Source organism: Rhinoraja longicauda, chromosome 17, assembly GCF_053455715.1.
Source record: "Rhinoraja longicauda isolate Sanriku21f chromosome 17, sRhiLon1.1, whole genome shotgun sequence".
Taxonomy (NCBI): Eukaryota; Metazoa; Chordata; class Chondrichthyes; order Rajiformes; family Arhynchobatidae; genus Rhinoraja; species Rhinoraja longicauda.
This window is the reverse complement of record NC_135969.1, coordinates 27,266,209-27,288,378: the sequence shown is the minus strand read 5'-3', so window position 1 is coordinate 27,288,378 and position 22,170 is coordinate 27,266,209. Positions and strand designations below refer to the sequence as shown.

At 41.8% G+C, this 22,170-nt stretch overlaps 1 protein-coding gene across 12 annotated transcripts in view; it reads right to left on the bottom strand.

The window, feature by feature from the left end:
* LOC144601899 (inositol 1,4,5-trisphosphate-gated calcium channel ITPR1) overlaps positions 1-22,170 on the bottom strand; it is a 446,238-nt gene that overhangs the window by 104,916 nt on the left and 319,152 nt on the right. For all 12 annotated transcript variants that reach the window (XM_078414430.1, XM_078414435.1, XM_078414436.1 and 9 more), the window contains 2 exons: positions 20,664-20,856; positions 6,679-6,801 (listed from right to left, as the gene is read on the bottom strand). In XM_078414430.1, coding sequence (XP_078270556.1) covers positions 6,679-6,801; positions 20,664-20,856 — 316 coding nt within the window. The remainder of the gene's footprint in view (positions 1-6,678; positions 6,802-20,663; positions 20,857-22,170) is intronic.

Here is a 22,170-nt window from a genome sequence, read left to right as displayed (position 1 = left end):
GCTTAAGGTTTGGCTGATGTCTCTAACAGTTTTATTCTTGTTTCTCAGTCTCATAATGGCTTCTTTGACTTTCATTGGCACAACTTTGGTCCTCATTTTGATAAACAGCAATAAACGTTTCCAAAGGTGATGGAAAGACTGGAGGAAAGGCTAGGTGCTGAGAGCTCTCTTATACCTGCATTAAGGAGGCATTTAAACACACCTGAGCAATTACAAACACCTGTGAAGCCATGTGTCCCAAACATTATGGTGCCCTAAAATTGGGGGACTATGTATAAACACAGCTGTATTTTATACATGGTGAAACCAAAATGCATAAAAAATACCCCTTAATAAAAGCTGACAATGTGCACTTTAGCCACATGTGATTTTTTTCTATTACAAATCTCAAATTGTGGAGGCAAATAAATAAATGATGGGTCTTTCTCCCAAACATTATGGAGGGCACCATCCACTACTTTGTCCCTGGCAAGTAAGATAATGCTTTTCTTTGGTAACCACTGATATGCTACACTCTGCAATGGTCAATGTATTATTCTGTAGCAAGTCTTTAACACCACAGGTTCTAGTTGTTATTAAATAGAACATTAGGTGCATTTAAGTATAATTCAGACAATGGTGCAAGAGAAAGTAAACTACTGATTAAGAGGCTGCTGATTCTGACTTTGACTTTTATTCTCTAATATAATGGTCAAAAGTACAGTGGGGTGGGGTTTCTCTCAGCATAACATCCTTTTTTTAAAGTTTAGGGTGCTATCATAGGTTCACAAGTCTGGAAGGTATCCTACAGCATTCTACTCTGCAGTTCAGAGCTCAACACTGGTTAAACAGGTTAGACATATGCAGCAGATGTCAGAACCACTCATATGTCACTATAATTCACAGTTGACTGGTATTAACAGAATTCCAGCAACTAGGATATCCGGATTCTCACTAATCTCCCCAATGGAGTGCTTGTATCATTATTTGGATGTCGTTTCCCATTTCCATCGATTCACAAATGCTGGAAGTCCATGGTGTGAAGGTGTAGATGGCAGGCTGCATTTCAAATCGCTAATGACAGGAACCATATTACATAATAACACAACATCACAGCGAGCTGACTTAAATAGACCCTTCTGGCATAGGGAAAAAATAACTGCCCTTAAATTAAGGAAAATTAGCAGATCATGCTCTATTACATCTCTATCTAGAGAGCACTGCAAACGATGGAGATTTTTTTTAAAAAGAGTACATATAATGAATGCAGCATTGTGACCAGAAACTAAACGTATGGATGAATACTTCAGAACTGAGATGTAGCCAGACTGGATACAATCTACATTAATGAACACAGGGACACGAGATGAACATGAGTCTTGTCAGAGCATTGCCAATGCTGTTGGTAATGATCTGTCAGATTTATACCGATCCTCTCTGGTTAGTGAAAACAAACACAATGGACAATCTTAAATAGGAGCAACTTAAATACCTGGACACAAGCCGGGGGGGGGGGGGGGGGGGGGGGTTGATAGGCAGATGGTTGGAACATAGGGCAGAGTGTTGTTAGAAGTTACCTTAAATTGGAGAATTCAATATTCATACCATTGGGTTGTAAGCTACCAGGACCAATGAGGTGCTGTTCATCCAGTTTGCACGTAGCCTCACTCTGGCAATGGAGGAACACCACCTCATATTCAGGTCAGTATGGGAATGGGAAGGGGATTTAAAAAGGTTAGCAACCAGGATATCTAATAGACCTTGGCGGACCAAGTGAATGCAAGATGTCCTTGCTCCCTTTCATATCTTATTCGTGTCTTTGCCCGCTGATCGCCGGTTAATCAGTTGCATCTTTTCTTCCTCCAAATCAATATATTGATTATCACTGTCTTCAGCCTTCACAATAAATTCCCTTCCTAAGTAACAAATTGATCTACCGTTCTCCTGGCCACTGTTTAAAGCTTAGTCTGTTCGCTTTCTTCATCCTAGTTGACCCTAACTGAGCTACTGACCCCATTTCCTCACCATAGCACTGCCTGTTTACTTTGAACCCTTTAATAATGTCCACCTCTACCTCTTACTGAAACCCTTTACTGCTCTCAAAACCTCTGCCCTACTCATTTAAAGCTATGCTGCACATATTTAATTTCACAGCAACTCCAGTTATCTTCTTTGCCCGGTGTTGATCGACATACATTGGTCCTGGTCTGGCCACATCTCCGATTTAAAGCATCCATATGTTGTTTGTGCTGTGATCTTGCCCTTCCATGTCCTAACTCTACAATGCTACAGGGGCACTCTTTATTTCAGTCTGGCCTTCTAAGCATCCCAAATTTCCATCTCTCCACCACTTGTGGCCATGCCTTGCCCCGTCACATCATGTTTTCCCTAAACTACAGATCTCCCTCCTTCCTTAAGGTATTCCGAAAAACATTCCTCATTGTCCAAATGCTGGCTCTTTACATGGCTCGGAGTCTGGTTCTATTTGAGAATGTTCCAATAAAACACGGGATGATTAAAAATGTTAACGTTGCAACAGAGTTGCACATTCTTATTGTCCATTACGATTAACATTGGACAATCTGGGAGAATCCAACCTAAGTCTTTCCTCTCGCTCCAGAACTTAATGCTCCTAAAAAAAATACTATTCACATTAAAAAAAAATACATGATTTACAAAACTGAAGAACAACTTCAACCATGATAGAAAGGAAATGTACATTAGACATGACGTACATTTCATTATAGCGCTGTGTGAACCTACCTAAAAGCTCAACCACAAAATTAACATCAAAACAAAATAGTACTTTGGAACTCTTGAAATGAATAATGAATTCTGCACAGGCTGCTTTTCAAGCGTAGATTACATACTCCGCATATGGTTTGAGGCAGGGCTGGAGATGCAAAATGCACAGCATAAGATTGTCAACCATCACTTCGGGCTAAAGGGAATCAAATATTTACAGCAGCCCTCTACAGATCGAGCCGAATTGGCAAGGAAGGTATGCATTGAAGCTTCTCAGAAAGAGTTTCGAGTGGATTCATGCAAATTCTTCAGTAACATGCATAAGCAATATATATATCTCTTTTAAATGTTCGTGCATTAGTGCTGCAATGTACTACTCCACGACAATTAGAAGATTGCTTCATTGTGCCATCAACTTTACGATGGCCTAGAACATATACAGGTCCCACACCGTTGACATTTAAGACAATTATTGGGAATTAATTCTAAACCTGATGAACAATTTTCTTTTAATCCAGGATGAACTGACTTTGGGATATTACATTCATGTCGAAAGTTAGCCCACGTCCAGATTTTTTTTGGAGAGGATAGTGAATAAATTAAAAGAAAATTCCCCAACTATGACGACAGCAATCAACAAGAGGAACAGATTCATGAAACGCAATAGTTTCAGTTCCTCTCCGCTAGAAAGAAATGTGCAGCAATCATTTGAATAAAACCAATCATTTCTGTAAAGGACAAGTCAAGGAGAGTTTAGTAAATAAACATTTCACTTTAGGGAGAGTAAGCAAAGAAACTGAAGAAAATAAATCCACAAAAGTATATAGGAAACTATGAGAACTTTCAAGCCATGTGTGTAGTTGCTTGGAACAAAGCCACAAGCAGTACGCCCTAGGGCAAGCATTGTGCATGAAGAGACTGGCAGACAGCATAAGAAGCATTTCTTTGGTCTGTGCTTGGGGAACCAGAATGACTGCTATCAGGTTTGGTTCAGATTTCTCCTTCCTTATCCAGATAACAATTAAACAGAGAATCTGAAATGCCACCATTATATTGTCGTAGGCTATATATTGGTCAATTTGTAATCATCCTCACAAACAGTAGCAAAATAATGGTTAGCTTGGTTAATGACATTGGATGAGGGTGTGAATGTCAGCCCAAATACTTTTGATTACACCCTAGTTTTTTGAAACAATGCCATGGAATATTATGCTTCCTTTCAAGGCGGCAGACAGGATCATAGTTTAATGTCTCGTGCAGAAGACAAAAGCTGACAGTGCAGCATTCACTCAGTACTTAACTAACTTGAATGTTTGCCAAAGATTTTGGAGGGAGACTTCAGCCTTCAGATTCAAAGACACAGAACTATGATTGAGTCTAAAATCAGAAAATATTCAACATGGTCATAATTTAGTTTAGCTTAGTTTAGAGATACAGCATGGAAACAGGCCCTTCGGCCCCATCGAGTCCGCACCGACCAGCGATCCCTGCACATTAACACTATCCACACACACTCGGGACAATTTTCACTTTTATAAAGTAGCCAATTAACCTACAAACCTGTATTAACAGCATGGTAACAGGCCCTACAGCCAAACTCATCCATGCCGAACGAGATGTCCCATCTAAGCTAGTCCAATTTGTCCGTGTTTGGCCCATATCTTTCAAAACATTTCCTATTCATGTACCTGTCCAAGTGGCTTTTATATGTTGTTAATGTACCTGCCTCAATTACGTCTTCTGGCAGCTTGTTCCATATCTCATCACTCCCCGAGTGAAAAAGTTGTCCCTCAGATTCCTATTAAATCTTTTCCCCTCTCAACTGAAACCTATGTCCTCTGGTTCTTGATTCCACTACTCTGGGTAAAAGACTTTGTGCATTCACCCTATCAATTCCACTCCCGATTATATACACCTCAATAAGATCACCCCTTAGCCTTTTATACTCCAAGAAATAAAGTCCTAGTTTGCCCAGTAACACAGTCCTCGGTTCCTGGCAACATCCTTGTAAATCTCCTCTGCTCCATTTCCAGCTTAATGACATCCTTTCTATAGCAGCCAAAATTGAACATAATACTACAAATGCGGCCTCAACAGCGTCTTGTACAACTGTAACACACAGTTTCAGCGTCTATAATCAATACCCTGACTGATGAAGGCCAATATACCAAAAGCCTTCTTTACCCTATCTACCCTTGACACTAGTATCGAGAAACAATGTACCTGTACTCTTAGGTTCCTCTGCTCTACAATACTCCCCAAGCCCTTCCATTCACTGTGAAAGTCCTGTCCTGGTTGGATTTCCCAAAGTGCAACACTTCACACTTATCTGTATTAAACTCCATTCGCCATTCTTCAGCCCACATGTCCAGCTATTCCAAGATCCTGCTGTAATTTTTCAAAGCCATCTTCACTCTCTACAATACGATCTATTTTAATGTAATCTGTAAACGTACTAATCATGCCTTGCGCATTCTCATTTAAATAGTTTATATAAACCACAAACAGCAATGGGCCTAGCACTGAACCCCAAAGTATAACATTAACCTTCCACCACCACCATCTGCATCCTTCCATGAAGCCAATTCTGTGTCCGGGCAGCTAGTTCTCCCTGGATGCCATGCAATCTAAACTTCCAGAGCAGCCTACCTACCTAATCAAAGGCTTTGCTGAAGGTCTTACTGACGTCTATGGCCATGCCCTTGTCAACCTTCTTGGTTACTTCTTCAAAACTCAAACAAATTCATGAGACACAATCTCCCTCCTACAAAACCACGTTGACTATCCCTAATCAGTATGTGTCTATGCAAATACATATATATCTTTTCCCTCAGAATTCTCTCCAGTAACATGCCTACCACAGATGTGAGGCTGACTGGTCTTTAGTTCCCAAGCTTTTCCTTGCAGCCATTCTTCGAGGCACAACATTAGCCACCCACGAGTCACCCGGCACCTCATCCATGTCTAATGATGATTCGTATATCTCAGCTAGGGCTCTTGTAATTTCTTCTCTAAAAGGTGTATGGTGTTACAATTTTATATATTTTTAAATCCTACTGGCAATGGTCAAAGTTGTATTATTATTATTCTGGAACATACTAAGTGATCTTATTGAACAGAGCTGTGGCTTAAACTGACAATGCATGACATTATGATAAACAAATCCATGAGATTCAGTTATAGGAATTTACAATCTCAAACAACTACCTGCATGCATTTGGTTCTAACTCATTGCAAGCCATTCTGAAAGAAGACAACTTTCCTATCTGTAGGAGAGTTAAAACATCAATCACCTCAGTGCTGTCAGATTGTTTATGTGCCCATCTTGGTCTAAAGCCGATTAATGACAGAGCTGCATGTTTTCAAAATATGTGCTGTTTTCGATATTGCATCGAAAATGATGGTGCAACTTCTGGATAATTAAACGCAACTTTTTCGTGGCAGTAAATCAATTCCTTGGATTATTAATTAAAAATGCTGAGTTATTTAAAACAATGAACATTATATTTAAATACATGTGATGTGGAAGATTAAAATGTAATGTTTATCAAAATGAAATGTCTTTTTTTTCTGGTTCTCTCTCTGCGAGATTGGCTATTCCATCATTTAGATAACAAACCTTTTGCAAGCCTCAGAAATCCCCTTTTGCTGGTATATGACACAGACTCATTTTGGGAACGGTGAAATCCCAGGCACTGTGGTTGATTATTTAGACTGCAAGCCATTCAACCCACCGCGTTACAGTTTAAACCATGCAGTGAGGAAATGTCTCATGTTCTACAAACTGCTTCCAATCCACATCCTCAATGATGAAATACATTGGCATAATCCAACAACTGAATGTTACGAAAGAAGTCTAAAACACAGGTCAATAATTTGGTGTTCCAGTCCCCTTAAGTTAAATGGGCGGCACAAAATATCACACTCAACGAACACACATTAAGTTGACAGTACCTCCTCGGACACCTTCAAAGGGATAGAACAGTGCAACCAACAGGTTCATGAGAACGGCTAGGTTGAAGGAGATGCTGCTCCAAAACGTCATGTTACGGGAGCACCAATACAAAACTGGCTGTCCTGTTTAAAAAAAAAAGAAAATAAGTTTATTGTGGGTTCGGGGCTACAATTAAATACAACATTTTAATTGTAATCTTTGTAAACAATATCTCAAACAGCACAATGACCAGATACAAGACAGAGAAGTAGGATTTGGGGTAAGAATATCATAAAAGGAAAAAATGTTGCATTTCCACTGGACCTCTCCAGACATAGGTTATCCAAAGCACACCGGAGACAAAGTACTTTGAGAAGTGGAGCCAGTCTTGTATTGTAATGTAGCTGAGAGGACATCTGATGTGCACAGCATGCTCCCAAAATTATCATTATGATGATTACCAATCTGTTTTAATGATGCCTATTATCACAATGATTAAGGTGAGGAAAAGGTAAACTCCAATCATTATATAAGTGGCGTTTCATATGGGAATGAAGAGAGGATATTTAGGCCCATGGGCCTGTTCAACTACACCTTGGCTCTTCCACAACTTAATTTAATTTACATGCTCTAGCTTCCATTTTGAATGCTCCCTGGTTTCACTCCCGAATAGTCCCGAAGATAGACACAAAGTGCTGGAGTAACTCAGCGAGTCAGGCATCATCTCTGGATAAAAAGGACGGATGACGTTTCGGATCAGAATCCTTCTTCACCTTCAGTCTGGAGAAGAGTTCCGACCCAAAACGTCACCCATCCTTTCTCTCCAGAGATGTTGCCTGACCCACCTGAGTTACTCCAGCATTTTGTGTCTATCTTAGGTATAAACCAGCATCGGCAGTTCCTTCCTACATATTCTATGGTATCCCCTTTGCCCTGGGTTCCCTAACAAAAATATAGCTTCTCTGTAACCTCCCTTACAATTCTTTTTAACACTGTCTCACTTATAGCAACCCTCTACTTCATCAGTTCAAAGATGTATAAACAAAAAACTTTCAATAAAAAGTATATTCCACAAAGGTTCAAAACAACAGGAGCATCTACCAAGAGAGCAACAGAGTTAATGTATAAGAAATGAAGGGAAGCTGTTTGTAATTTAACTCTTTACGCTGCTTGTATTATTCATTCGCAAGCTCTCTAAACAAAAGCCCATTATTATAATTGCTGAGTGGACCACAGCAATTCAAGGCAGCACCAGTTTAACAGTGGCTATGGGCATTGAATACTGGCCTTGTCAACAGCAACTGCAACCTATAAATGATCGAAAAGCAAATTTGTACGAGGATGTTAGGGACATTCACAATGCTTCATTACTAACGATCAAATGCAATAGACAGAAATCCCAACCTCAGTCTCTGGTTTGTGCTGATACAGCTCAGAATTGACCAAGTCTGAGGGGAGAGTGAACACAATCAGCCACACCACCTACCATTCCCAAGCCAAAAATATCCTTTGAGTTTCAGTACCCGAAAGAAAACACAGTTTTCCAGTTTGACCAAAAGCCTGAATAAATTGAGGAACAAACCTCCTCATTACATGTCCACTGCCTTAAGATTTTGGCCTACCTTTAACAAATCCTACTGCCATTCTGTACTCATGCAGCTCACTAGAGGAAGTGTGAAGGCAGGATTATTAGCCACATCATCTTTGGGTATGTGGAGGACCATGAATTATCTGCTATATTTCCTGCTCCTGACCACTACTCAGATTGGCTATTTCATCTGTGCACCTGGATTGCAAGCAATGCTTGGCTTTCTCGTCAATGAAGGCCAATGGGATGGAATAGCCTCCAGAAATTCATATTAATAAGGCAGAAATAGTAGGAAAAAAGCTGCAGATGCTATAAACTGGAAATTAATATAAGGTGCGGAAATTATTTTGCAGGTCAAATGTTTGATCTCTAACTTCTCCCAGTTCTGATAAAAGGTCAAATTTTAACCCTGCTCCTCTCTCCACACATGCTGCCTGACCTGCACACATGCTGCCTGACCTGCCAGCATTTTTACTGCATGTTATCAAACCATTAAAAATGGCTATTGTGTGAGGTTCTAAAGCCTTATGAGAACTAAGAGTTGGATCTGAGGAAAGAATTCAAGAAAAAAACATTTATGTTTTCTGAAAACTCATTTCATCCCTATTAATTGGAAACAGAATTGTGTGAATTGTGGTTTGCCAAGATGTGATTTTTTGGAGATACCAACCCTGTATTTTTGGTGCTGGCACTATTTTTGAAGATAGAGTAATACATGCCCATCACTTTGCAATATATATTGTAGAATAAAAATCAGATCCGAGCCAATGTTTTCAACTATACATTCAATAGACAGTGTTATTAACTAAATAAACCATTCTCCACATTGCAAAGGCAAATGGCAAACTAAAAAAAGGACCAATTGATAAACGATCATTTCACGAAAAAAGTATTTTATAGCTGCATGTTCTGATTGACATAATTGGAGCTAAATATTAATAACTGCACAGGTCTCCACTCAAATTGCCAAATACACTTGGCAATTGACTGGAGGTTTTGTATTAAGGGTTTTACACTGCTATTACACTGACATTGCGTACAATGTGCTCGAGTCCCCAATCCTATGTTGTTTCCAAATTCCTATTGACACAACAGAAAATAACAATTTTCCCTCAAAATTACGCAGAGAGAGAGATTGAATGCACGGTTTTTGAGTGGCATATTTTTTAGCCAATGTCCATTTTTCCTGATGATGTTGATCTATAAATATCTAACAGTCAGTAATTGCCCAAATGAACTTTACCATTGACTATATTCAATCCAGCAAACTGAACTGGGCCGAATCTGTGTGGTTGGTGATACAAAGCTGGGTGGTAGTGTCAACTGTGAGGAAGATGCTATGAGGTTGCAGGGTGACTTGGACAGGTTGTGTGAGTGGGCGGTGGCATGGCAGATGAAGTTTAATGTGGATAAGTGTGAGGTTATCCACTTTGGTGGTAAGCATAGGAAGGCAGAGTATTATCTCAATGGTGTCAAGTTAGGAAAAGGGGATGTACAACGAGATCTGGGTGTCCTAGTGCATCAGTCACTGAAAGGAAGCATGCAGGTACAGCAGGCAGTGAAGAAAGCCAATGGAATGTTGGCCTTCATAACAAGAGGAGTTGAGTAGAGGAGCAAAGAGGTCCTTCTGCAGTTGTACAGGGCCCTAGTGAGACCTCACCTGGAGTACTGTGTGCAGTTTTGGTCTCCAAATTTGAGGAAGGATATTCTTGCTATTGAGGGCGTGCAGCATAGGTTTACTTGGTTAAATCCCGGAATGGCGGGACTGTCATATGTTGAAAGACTGGAGCGACTAGGCTTGTATACACTGGAATTTAGAAGGATGAGAGGAGATCTTATCGAAACGTATAAGATTATTAAGGGGTTGGACACGTTAGAGGCAGGAAACATGTTCCCAATGTTGGGGGAGTCCAGATCCAGGGGCCACAGTTTAAGAATAAGGGGTAGGCCATTTAGAACTGAGATGAGGAAAAACTTTTTCAGTCAGAGAGTTGTGAATCTGTGGAATTCTCTACCTCAGAAGGCAGTGGAGGCCAATTCTCTGAATGCATTCAAGAGAGAGCTAGATAGAGCTCTTAAGGATAGCGGAGTCAGGGGGTATGGGGAGAAGGCAGGAACGGGGTACTGATTGAGAATGATCAGCCATGATCACATTGAATGGCGGTGCTGGCTCGAAGGGCCGAATGGCCTCCTCCTGCACCTATTGTCTATTGTTTCCCAGAATGACTAAAATAGGATCAACTGTTATCCTCACTAAATTGTCTCACATTTCATAGATTCTAGGAGCAGAATTAGGCCATTCAACCCATCAATTCTACTCCATCATTCATTCATGGTTGTTCTATCTTTCCCTCTCAACCCCATTCTTCTGCCTTCTCCCCATAATCCCTGAAACCCTTAATAATAAAGAATCTGCCAATCTCTGCCTTAAAAATATCCATTGCCTTGGCCTCCACAGCCGTCTGTGGCAATAAATTCCAGAGATTCACCACCCTCTGACTAAAGATATTCCTCCTCATCTGCTTTCTAAAGGTACGTCCTTTTATTCTGAGGCAATGGTCTCATTCTCCAAGACTCCAAGACTCTCCCACTAGTGGAAACATCCTCTCCACATTCACTCTATCCAGGCCTTTCACTGTTCGGTGTGTTTCAATGAGGACCCTAATGGGAGTTATCTATAGGCCCCCAAACAGTAGCCTCGACATAGGGTGCAAGTTGAATCAGGAGATAAAATTGGCGTGTCACAAATGTAATGCTACGGTGGTTATGGGAGATTTCAACATGCAGGTAGACTGGGAAAATCAGGTTGGAAATGGACCCCAGGAAAGAGAGTTTGTAGAGTGCCTTCGAGATGGATTCTTAGAACAGCTTGTACTGGAGCCTACCAGGGAGAAGGCAATTCTGGATTTAGTGTTGTGTAATGATCCTGATCTGATAAGGGGACTAGAGGTAAAAGAGCCATTAGGAGGCAGTGATCACAACATGATAAGTTTTACTCTGCAAATGGAAAGGCAGAAGTGAAAATCGAAAGTGTCGGTATTACAGAATAGCAAAGGAGATTACAGAGGCATGAGGCAGGAGCTGGCCAAAATTGACTGGAAGGAGGCCCTAGCAGGGAAGACGGTAGAACAGCAATGGCAGGTATTCCTGGGAATAATGCAGAGGTTGCAGGATCAATTTGTTCCAAAGAGGCGGAAAGACTCTAAGGGGAGTAAGAGACACCTGTGGCTGACGAGGGTAGTCAAGGACAGCATAAAAATTAAGGAGAGGAAGTATAACATAGCAAAGAAGAGTGGGAAGACAGAGGATTGGGACTCTTGTAAAGAGCAACAAAAGTTATCTAAAAAGGCAATACGGGGAGAAAAGATGAGGTACGAGGGTAAACTAGCCAATAATATAAAGGAGGATAGCAAAAGTTTTTTTAGGTACGTGAAGAGGAAAAAAATAGTCAAGGCAAATGTGGGTCCCTTGAAGACAGAAGCAGGGGAATTTATTATGGGGAACAAAGAAATGGCAGACGAGTTAAACCGTTACTTTGGATCTGTGTTTACTGAGGAGGATACACACAATCTCCCAAATGTTCTAGGGGCCGGAGAACCTAGGGTGATGGAGGAACTGAAGGAAATCCACATTAGGCAGGAAATGGTTTTGGGTAGACCGATGGGACTGAAGGCTGATAAATCCCCAGGGCCTGATGGTCTTCATCCCAGGGTACTTAAGGAGGTGGCTCTAGAAATAGTGGAAGCATTGGAGATCATTTTTCAATGTTCTATAGATTCAGGATCAGTTCCTGTGGATTGGAGGATAGCAAATGTTATCCCACTTTTTAAGAAAGGAGGGAGAGAGAAAACGGGTAATTATAGACCAGTTACTCTGACATCAGTGGTGGGGAAGATGCTGGAGTCAATTATAAAAGACGAAATTGCTGAGCATTTGGATAGCAGTAACAGGATCATTCCGAGTCAGCATGGATTTACGAAGGGGAAATCATACTTGACAAATCTACTGGAATTTTTTGAGGATGTAACTAGGAAAATTGACAGGGGAGAGTCGGTGGATGTGGTGTACCTCGACTTTCAGAAAGCCTTCGACAAGGTCCCACATAGGAGATTAGTGGGCAAAATTAGAGCACATGGTATTGGGGGTAGGGTACTGACATGGATAGAAAATTGGTTGACAGACAGAAAGCAAAGAGTGGGGATAAATGGGTACCTTTCGGAATGGCAGGCAGTGACCAGTGGGGTACCGCAAGGTTCGGTGCTGGGACCCCAGCTATTTACGATATACATTAATGACTTAGATGAAGGGATTAAAAGTACCATTAGCAAATTTGCAGATGATACTAAGCTGGGGGGTAGTGTGAATTGTGAGGAAGATGCAATAAGGCTGCAGGGTGACTTGGACAGGTTGTGTGAGTGGGCGGATACATGGTAGATGCAGTTTAATGTAGATAAGTGTGAGGTTATTCACTTTGGAAGTAAGAATAGAAAGGCAGATTATTATCTGAATGGTGTCAAGTTAGGAAGAGGGGATGTTCAACGAGATCTGGGTGTCCTAGTGCATCAGTCACTGAAAGGAAGCATGCAGGTACAGCAGGCAGTGAAGAAAGCCAATGGAATGTTGGCCTTCGTAACAAGAGGAGTTGAGTATAGGAGCAAAGAGGTCCTTCTACAGTTGTACCGGGCCCTGGTAAGACCGCACCTGGAGTACTGTGTGCAGTTTTGGTCTCCAAATTTGAGGAAGGATATTCTTGCTATTGAGGGCGTGCAGCGTAGGTTCACTAGGTTGATTCCCGGAATGGCGGGACTGTCGTATGTTGAAAGGCTGGAGCGATTGGGCTTGTATACACTGGAATTTAGAAGGATGAGGGGGGATCTTATTGAAACATATAAGATAATTAGGGGATTGGACACATTAGAGGCAGGAAACATGTTCCCAATGTTGGGGGAGTCCAGAACAAGGGGCCACAGTTTAAGAATAAGGGGTAGGCCATTTAGAACGGAGATGAGGAAGAACTTTTTCAGTCAGAGAGTGGTGAAGGTGTGGAATTCTCTGCCTCAGAAGGCAGTGGAGGCCAGTTCGTTGGATGCTTTCAAGAGAGAGCTGGATAGAGCTCTTAATGATAGCGGAGTGAGGGGGTATGGGGAGAAGGCAGGAACGGGGTACTGATTGAGAGTGATCAGCCATGATCGCATTGAATGGCGGTGCTGGCTCGAAAGGCTGAATGGCCTACTCCTGCACCTATTGTCTATTGTCTATTGACCCCCCTTTCAAGACAAGTGAGCTGTAAAGATGTTCTTACTGATTCCTTGCAGCAGAAATCATCTTTGACAGTGCACTAACACTTGGCTGATCTCCTTCAAAGATTTCATCTTGACATGCTCAGGTGATGCTCACATGGGTGTGAAGCGTCTTAAGCCAGCATTCAAACAGAGCAACAGCAAGACCTATTCAGCCCAGCTGTCCAATTCACAGCTTCATGCGAAGGCCCAGGAACTCCAGTCGTGGGACTCCTCTCCCAAAAAAGCAGCACAGTTAAAATATCTTACATCACTGCGGACATCTATAAATAAAACGTAATCCCCTTACACTTACTCAAATTCCAATATTTCTTAACGACAAGCAGAAAACTGCTGATATTAAAAACAGAAATTGCTGGAAACACTCAGCATGTCAAACAGCAAGAGAAACACAGGGTCCGAAATCTGACATACACTGTCCTACTTCACATCAAGGACCTTCTTTGTATGATAACCTACTAAATCATCACTCGTTACATAAGGGTTAGCTCAAATAAGTTATTTTTATTTCAAATACGCGTGAAGAAGAATCCCGACCCAAATCTATCTATTTTCTCGAGAGATGCTGCCTGACCCACTGTTACTCTGGCATTTTGTGACTAACTTTAGTATTAACCAGCATCTGGAGTTCCTTGTTATAAAGTTATTTTTATTGTTTCGCCCCCAAAGGAAATGACTTACTTACTAGAAAAATATGTACAAAAAAATGAAGGGCAATATTTAAAACAAAATATAAATAATAAAAAGTAGAAGGTGAGAGCTTTCATCATGTGAAATAAATCTTGACGCTTATAGCACAGAAGATAGTTGGCCCATCATATCCTTTTTGGTTTTCAGATGTAAAATATATCCATTAAGTTATATTTTCCTTAAGCTCTATTTTCCTAACGTGCCAATTTTTCTTCAACTATTTATTCTATTGCATTTTGATTGGTATTATTGAATATTCCACCATCCTTTCAGATAGTGCATTCCAGATCATAACAACTGTGCAAAAAGAAATCTTCATGCCTTGATGCCCTTCCTTCCAACCATTTTTAACATGCATGTACTAAACTAAAATTGCTTCAGTCTTTAAATCAAGTCAGAGTTTTACATTTCAGGAGTCAAAACAAATTGCCTCTGTGCAAGAGTGGTTGAAAATTGCCTTTGATAGTTTTTCTGGAATAGCCTGCATGAAATGAAACAGAATTCACGCAGCCTGCGTCGGGTTCCTCCCGCAACTCTCTCCCCACTATATTGATAACTGCATCGGTGTTGCTTCCTGCACTCACATGGATCTCAAAAATGTCAGCCTTCCCTGCCAATTTCTATCCTGCTTACGCATTCACATAATCCATCTCTGACTCTTCTCGTCCGTTTCTTGGCTTCTCTATCTCTATCTCAGATGATTCATAAAAAGGCTCAGAGGGACATCTGGACTACACACCAACCACCACCCCCTTCCCCCTCCTTCATGCTTCCAGCATGGATCCCATCCAGTTCTTCTAGTTTCTCCACCCCCATCATATCTGAATGACGAAGGAATTTTCAGTACCACTGCTTCCAAGATGGCTTTAATTTTCATTAAAGCCTTCTCATCACCATTAACAAGATTTTAAAATATATACCTATTTCCCATTCTCACCCTCCCTCCCCCAGCAGAACAAATTGGGGCTCCCCTTCTCCGCCTTCAATCCAACAGGGTCCACATTCAAGTACCAGTATCACACCAGATTCATCTCATTTCAATTTCCAAGGATTCTGTTCCCTCCAAGACTCAGTATTGCTATTCCATCTCCAGCAACTGCTTCCCCTTCTCATTCCACTTTTCCCCATGCAATCACAGGTGGTGCAACACATGTACCTTCACATCCATGCTTTCCACTATCCTGGGGGCCAAACAGTCCTGCCAGGTGAAGCAGCAATTCACTTAAACTTGGTTCAAAGTGTGTATTTCCATTGGTACTCACAATGTGATCTCACAATGCGATCCTGAGCTTCCAGTTGCCCATCACTTTAATTCTCCATCCCATTGTTACCTCCAACAATATTTAAAGGCAGCTCCTCATCTTTTATCTAGGCATGCTGAAGCCCTTGAGACCCAATGATAAATTTAACAATTTCAGACAGCCATCTTTCTCTTTTAGTGTCAGAGCTGACAATCTCTGATGCAGTCATCCACCTGCAATATAACTTTTTTTTCTCCCCCTTGCTTTTGGGCATTTCTAGTTTTCTCATTTGGAGCCATAGAGACATACAGCACAGAAGTAGGCCCTTAAGCCCATCTTGTCCATGCCAACCAAGATGCCCCATCTAAGCTAGTCCCATTTGCCTGTGTTTGGCTTATTCTCTCTAAACCTTTCCTATCCATGAATATGTCCCAGTATCTTTTAAATGTCAAGTCAAGTCAAGTCAATTTTATTTGTATAGCACATTTAAAAACAACCCACGTTGACCAAAGTGCTGTACATCTGATTAGGTACTAAGGAAAAAAAATGAAACATACAGTAGCACGCAAACAGTTCACAGCGCCTCCTCAATGAACCTCAAAAGCTAGGGAGTAGAAATAGGTTTTGAGCCTGGACTTAAAGGAGTCGATGGAGGGGGCAGTTCTGATGGGGAGAGGGATGCTGTTCCACAGTCTAGGAGCAGCAACCGCAAAAGCGCGGTCACTCCTGAGCTTAAGCCTAGACCGCGGGATAGTGAGTAGCCCCAAGTCGGCCGACCTGAGGGACCTGGAGTTAGAGAGGGGGGTTAGAAGATTTTTGATGTAGGGGGGGGAATGTCCATTTAGGGCTTTATACGTGAATAGGAGGAGCTTGAAGTTGATTCTGTACCGTACAGGGAGCCAGTGGAGAGGCCAGAATCGGGGTGATGTGGTCCCTTTTACGGGTACCCGTCAGGAGTCTCGCTGGGGCGTTTTGGACCAGTTGCAGGCGGGACAGGGAAGATTGGCTGATCCCAGTGTATAGGGAGTTGCAGTAGTCTAGGCGGGAGGAAATGAAAGCGTGAATGATTTTTTCTGTGTCGTCGAATTGGAGGAAAGGTTTGATTTTAGCTATGGTTCGAAGTTGGAAGAAGCTGGCTTTTACCACAGCGTTGACTTGCTTATCAAATTTTAATGCAGAGTCAAATATCATGCCGAGGTTTTTGACATGCGGTTTGACTAGGCAGGATAGACTTCCAAGACTGCCTGTTATCGATTTGATGGAGTCGGGGGGGGGGACGGGACGGGGGGACGAATAGGATGACCTCAGACTTGCTCTCATTTAATTGGAGGAAGTTCTGTGCCATCCAACATTTTATGTCCTCAAGGCAGTGTAAGAGGCTGTTTAAATTTGACTGGTTGTTGGGTTTCAGGGGGAGGTAAAGCTGAGTGTCATCGGCATAGCAGTGGAAAGAAATGCCGTGCCTTTGAATGATTTGGCCAAGGGGGAGCATGTATAGAGAGAAGAGAATGGGGCCTAGGATGGAGCCTTGTGGAACTCCGCAGGAGAGGCTAGCTGGAGCAGAGGAATAACTGCCTATGTTGATGGCGAAACTCCTATCTTTGAGGTACGAAGCGAACCAGCTCAGGGCAGTGCCATCAATGCCAACCGTGTACCGGATTGTGGTTATAGTACCCGGCTCAACTATCTCCCCTGGCAGTCCATGAGTAATCATGGGAATTCTTGGGAAGCGGATACTGCGGAGTTCAATGTTTGCACTTGCCCGCCTGTTACCAGGTGTCAGTTGTGACATCACCTCCACTGCATGCTTATGGTGAGAAACCACAGAGAGCAAGATTAACTGCAGTGGCCATCTGGTACTAGATGTTGTGTTTGAAGGTGGGTCAAAGGGGCTGAAGGAAATTGCAGAAGGCTGAATCTTGAACAATGCAAACATCAACATTAAGATGTGGAGGGTAGGGTATTTCTCCGTCCAAGTGCGGTGAGGCCGAAAAATGATTTAAACATCCATTTTAAATTCAAAGCATTGTTAGAGTGGGAGTCTATGCAGATTATAGATGGGCGAGTTGGAACATAACTCGGATCAGTTGCAAACAGAATGATATTAATACACTTTTAAGAAGAAAGTAAGCCTGAAAATAAAATATGTCAAATTTAGAAATTGGTATTTTTCCCATCAATGATTTAATGCACTAATGGTTGTCACATGCAAATTATTTTTTTTTGTTTAAAAAAAAGCAAATAATTGTTTAAAGAACTGTAAGAGAGGCTGAAATCAAAATGGAGACTGGTGAAATGAAGGATATATGAGTTTAACTTTGAAATGGTTGCATCATCAGTGGCGGGGATGAGAAATACAAGTCAGGCGAGGTCAGACATCAGTTTTAGATTTCCAGGAACAGAAGAGGAGGAAGCAGACAGTGAACAAATCTGGTGTTGAATAGATGAGATATTTTTTGCAACGGATAAAGTACAATTCACATCCACAAGTTGCAAAGGAAATATGGTGAAATACATAGGGAGACACATTTTATAAGTTCATTGAGATGCCTCAGAACTGACAGACCAAAATATATCTACTCCTTACAAACCTAGAGCAAATGCACATCCAGAAGATGCTGGTTAACAGTGCTGTAGAAAGGTTTCTCCTTCACTTTTCAACGTTGGACATTCCTAATAAGGTCAGCATTTAATGACCATCCCCAATTGCTTCTGAGAAGGTTGTGCTGACCTGCCACCTTAAACCTGCTGTCCTAGTAAAGGTTGTCCCACATAGCCGTGGAACAAGGAGTTGCAGCATTTTGAACCAGTGACAATGAAGGAAGGGCTATTTATTTCCACGTCAGGATGGTGTGCAACTTGAGAGGGGATCTTATCGAAACGTATAAGATTATTAAGGGGTTGGACATGTTAGAGGCAGGAAACATGTTCCCAATGTTGGGGGAGTCCAGAACCAGGGGCCACAGTTTAAGAATAAGGGGTAGGCCATTTAGAACAGAGATGAGGAAAAACTTTTTTAGTCAGAGAGTTGTGAATCTGTGGAATTCTCTGCCTCAGAGGGCAGTGGAGGCCAATTCTCTGAATACATTCAAGAGAGAGCTAGATAGAGCTCTTAAGGATAGCGGAGTCAGGGGGTATGGGGAGAAAGCAGGAACGGGGTACTGATTGAGAATGATCAGCCATGATCACATTGAATGGCGGTGCTGGCTCGAAGGGCCGAATGGCCTACTCCTGCACCTATTGTCTATTGTCTATTGAAGTGGAATCTGCAAGTGGTGGTGTTCTCATGCACCTGTTGTACCGTATCCTTCTTGGTATAAAGGTATAGGGTTCAGGAGATGTGGTAAGAGTATCCTATACTTATCCCTGCATTTTGATCTTGGCATGAATTGCAGTCATGTGCATTGGTGAAGAAGAGACTGAATGCATAGGCCCATTGAAGGGGTGCCAAATAAGTGGACTGCTTTGTCCTGAGTTTCACGATGGTTGCTGGTGCTGCACTTAAAATTAGGCAAGTGGAGAGTATTCAGTCTGAAGAAGGGTCTCGACCCGAAAAGCCACTCATTCCCTTTCTCCAGAGAAGCTGCCTGTCCTGCTGAGTTACTCCAGCATCTTGTGTGTATATTCCATCACACTCCTAATTCATGCCTTGTAGATGATGGAAAAGACTTGAAATAACAGGTGGTGAGTGTAGCGCAATTGTTACTATCACGTTCTCAGCCCATGTCAGAATGTTCTGGCCTTATAATGGAAGATCATTGATGAAGCAGCTAAAAATGACCAAACCTAGGACACAGCCCCGAAGAGCTCCTGCATTAGGGCATCCCTTTGTGCCAGCACAAAGACTTCAGCACAACGTCCAGGTCAGCATTTCAGGGAAGCTTTGAAGGAGTGCCGCACTGTTGAAGGACCCTGTTTGGGCCGAGACATAAAACAGAGGTGCTCAGACATAAACAATCTTTCATTATTTTGAAAAATATTAATGTCTTTCTCCTTTAAATGACATCACTATGTATATGGAGCTTGAAGTGCACAAAGTGACTGCCACAGATTCTTGTGTTACAGCAACTGCTCTGAAGTTGTAAAGCATGCCAGACAAATACAAGACTTCTTTATCCTCCCCACCTATGTGAAATATGTCAATTTTAAAATAGGCATAAATAACTGGTCACAGAGATAACACCACAATATTTATTATTTGTTGATTAAAATTAAGACATTCAACTTATTCAATAGCCAGTGATATGAATTAGCTGCTGCATGTATCACTTCTCAATCTATGAAGCAACTTGCATCATAAGAGTGCATTCAAATAAAGCAAGTGGAGAGGAAGCCACCGACAGGTTTCGAGACTTTAAAATGAATAACAAAATTGCAAATGCATAAAAAATTCCTCAAAACATAAACTGAAAAAACAGTTATGAAGCAAATAGCTACAGGCATGAGTATTATCAAATGATTTAATTGAAAACCATTTTCCCATGATCATTGCATGTGTGGGAGAGTTCTCAAAGATGAGCCCATAATCTCCATCACCAATCATTGCCCTTGGGCTGTGCTTAGTTTGCCTATGAATATTTACTAACATTGTTACTTCTACAAATTGTGACGTACAATTTGACTTCCATGGTTAAATACCATAGCTTAGTTTAGTTTAGAGATACAGCACGGAAACAGGCCCTTCAGCCCACCGGGTCCATGCCGATCAGCGATCCCCACACATTAACACAAGCCTATACACACTAGGAACAATTTACACATACCAAGTATACAAACCCAAGCCAATGAACCTACAAACCTGTACGTCTTTGGAGTGTGGGAGGAAACCGAAGATCTCCGAGAAAACCCACGGGGAGAACATACAAACTCCATACAGACAGCACCCGTAGTCGGGATCGAACCCGGGTCTCTGGCGCTGCAAGTGCTGTAAGGCAGCAACTCTACCGCTGCACCACCGTGGTTGCATTCTCATTTTAATATTTGAGAGAAAAGTACAATGGCAGACATTTGTCCTTGCTGGACTGCTTCTGTTGTTAACGTGTTATCCTGGTAAGTTTCAAGGATATGTCTTGGGTTTATTAATTGGTAATAATATCAGGAGGATGTTGTGGTGTGGAAGGTGTAGAAGAGGGACTGTTTTTTTAATGCATTACTGCTTATCTTAGCTTAAAAGTAATTAAACCAACCTCGAAGCTTCTTTTGCCAGTTCATTTCATTGAAGAGGTCCTCAGAACTCAGGAAGAAGTCATTTATCTTGCTGCCTTGCTCGTCTCGCTCAGTGGTATAGTACACACGCAATTTGGATTCCTTGGTGAGAAACTCGCATATATTTGGAACAGGAAAGACAATCTGTTCCATTGTGCGATCCTGCCTTACAATCTACAGAAAAGGAGGACATTAAAAAGTTTACCTGTGATAACCATTGCATGTGTAAATTTACTATATACATTATTCAATATGTTCAACCTCAGCACTATGAAAAACTTTGCACTGCAGACATTTCCTGTTGTGTGTTATTTCAGGTAACACCTTTCCAATTACTGCTTAAGAATGAGGCTGTACGTTCGCACTTACAATGAAGAACATTTCCCTACCAACCATATGACTCCAGATAGTTTTAGAACATATTTTTGTTTATCTTTCTTTCCCCAATTCCCCTCAGTTTCTGCATTTTTGAAATCCAAGTTATATTTAAAATAATTATTGGGAAAATAAAAATTCCCATTGTCATAGTTATCAGACAGTAGTTCCATTTACACCAGTCACAGTCCTTCCTGGACTCATAAGAACATCAACCAGTAACTTAAAGTAAGAAAATAACTGCAGATGCTGGTACAAATCGAAGGTGCTTATTCACCAAATGCTGGGGTAACTCAGCAGGTCAGGCAGCATCTCAGGAGAGAAGGAATGGGTGACGTTTCGGGTCGAGACCCTTTTTCAGACCGAAACTTAGTAACTTAGTGTCTACAAACCAATATCGCAACACAATACTTCTTCCAATAGTAGATGGGTACACTTACAGAATGCTGTCACAGGATGAAGCTTATATGGGAATTAGGAAGGTAAGAGGATCACAAAATATCCCTGCAGAAAGGCAAGGGTCAACTCAAAGCAATTGTAAGCATATTAAGGACAAAAGAACAAGCAGGGAAATTGTTGGAGCCATTTGGGGCAAGTCAGCATGTGGAGCCAGAAGATGTAGAGGAGAGCTCCCAAATGGATACATTGTATCAGTATTCAGAAAAGGAAACAGACTTTGTAGTTAGAGAACTCAGCAAAGAGGAAGATGAAATCCCCAAAGCCAGATGAGATTTATTCAGGGACAGATCTAAGGAAAATAGCGCCTATGGCAAGCACTGAAATTGCGCCCCTGGCCAAACATCTGACACAGACCAGGTAGGGCCTGTCCTGTGCGTATTTGGTGGTTTAGAGATACTGCGCGGAAACAGACCCTTTCGGCCCACTGGGTCCGCGCCAACCAGCGATCCGCGCACATTAACGCCATCCTGTACCAACTGGGGACAAATTTTACATTTACAAAGCCAACTATCCTATATACCTGTACGTCTTTGGAGTGTGGGAGGAAACCGAAGATCTCGGAGAAAACCCACGCAGGTCACGGGGAGAACGTACAAACTCCGTACAGACAGCGCCCTTAGTCGGGATCGAACCCGGGTCTCCGGCGCTGCATTC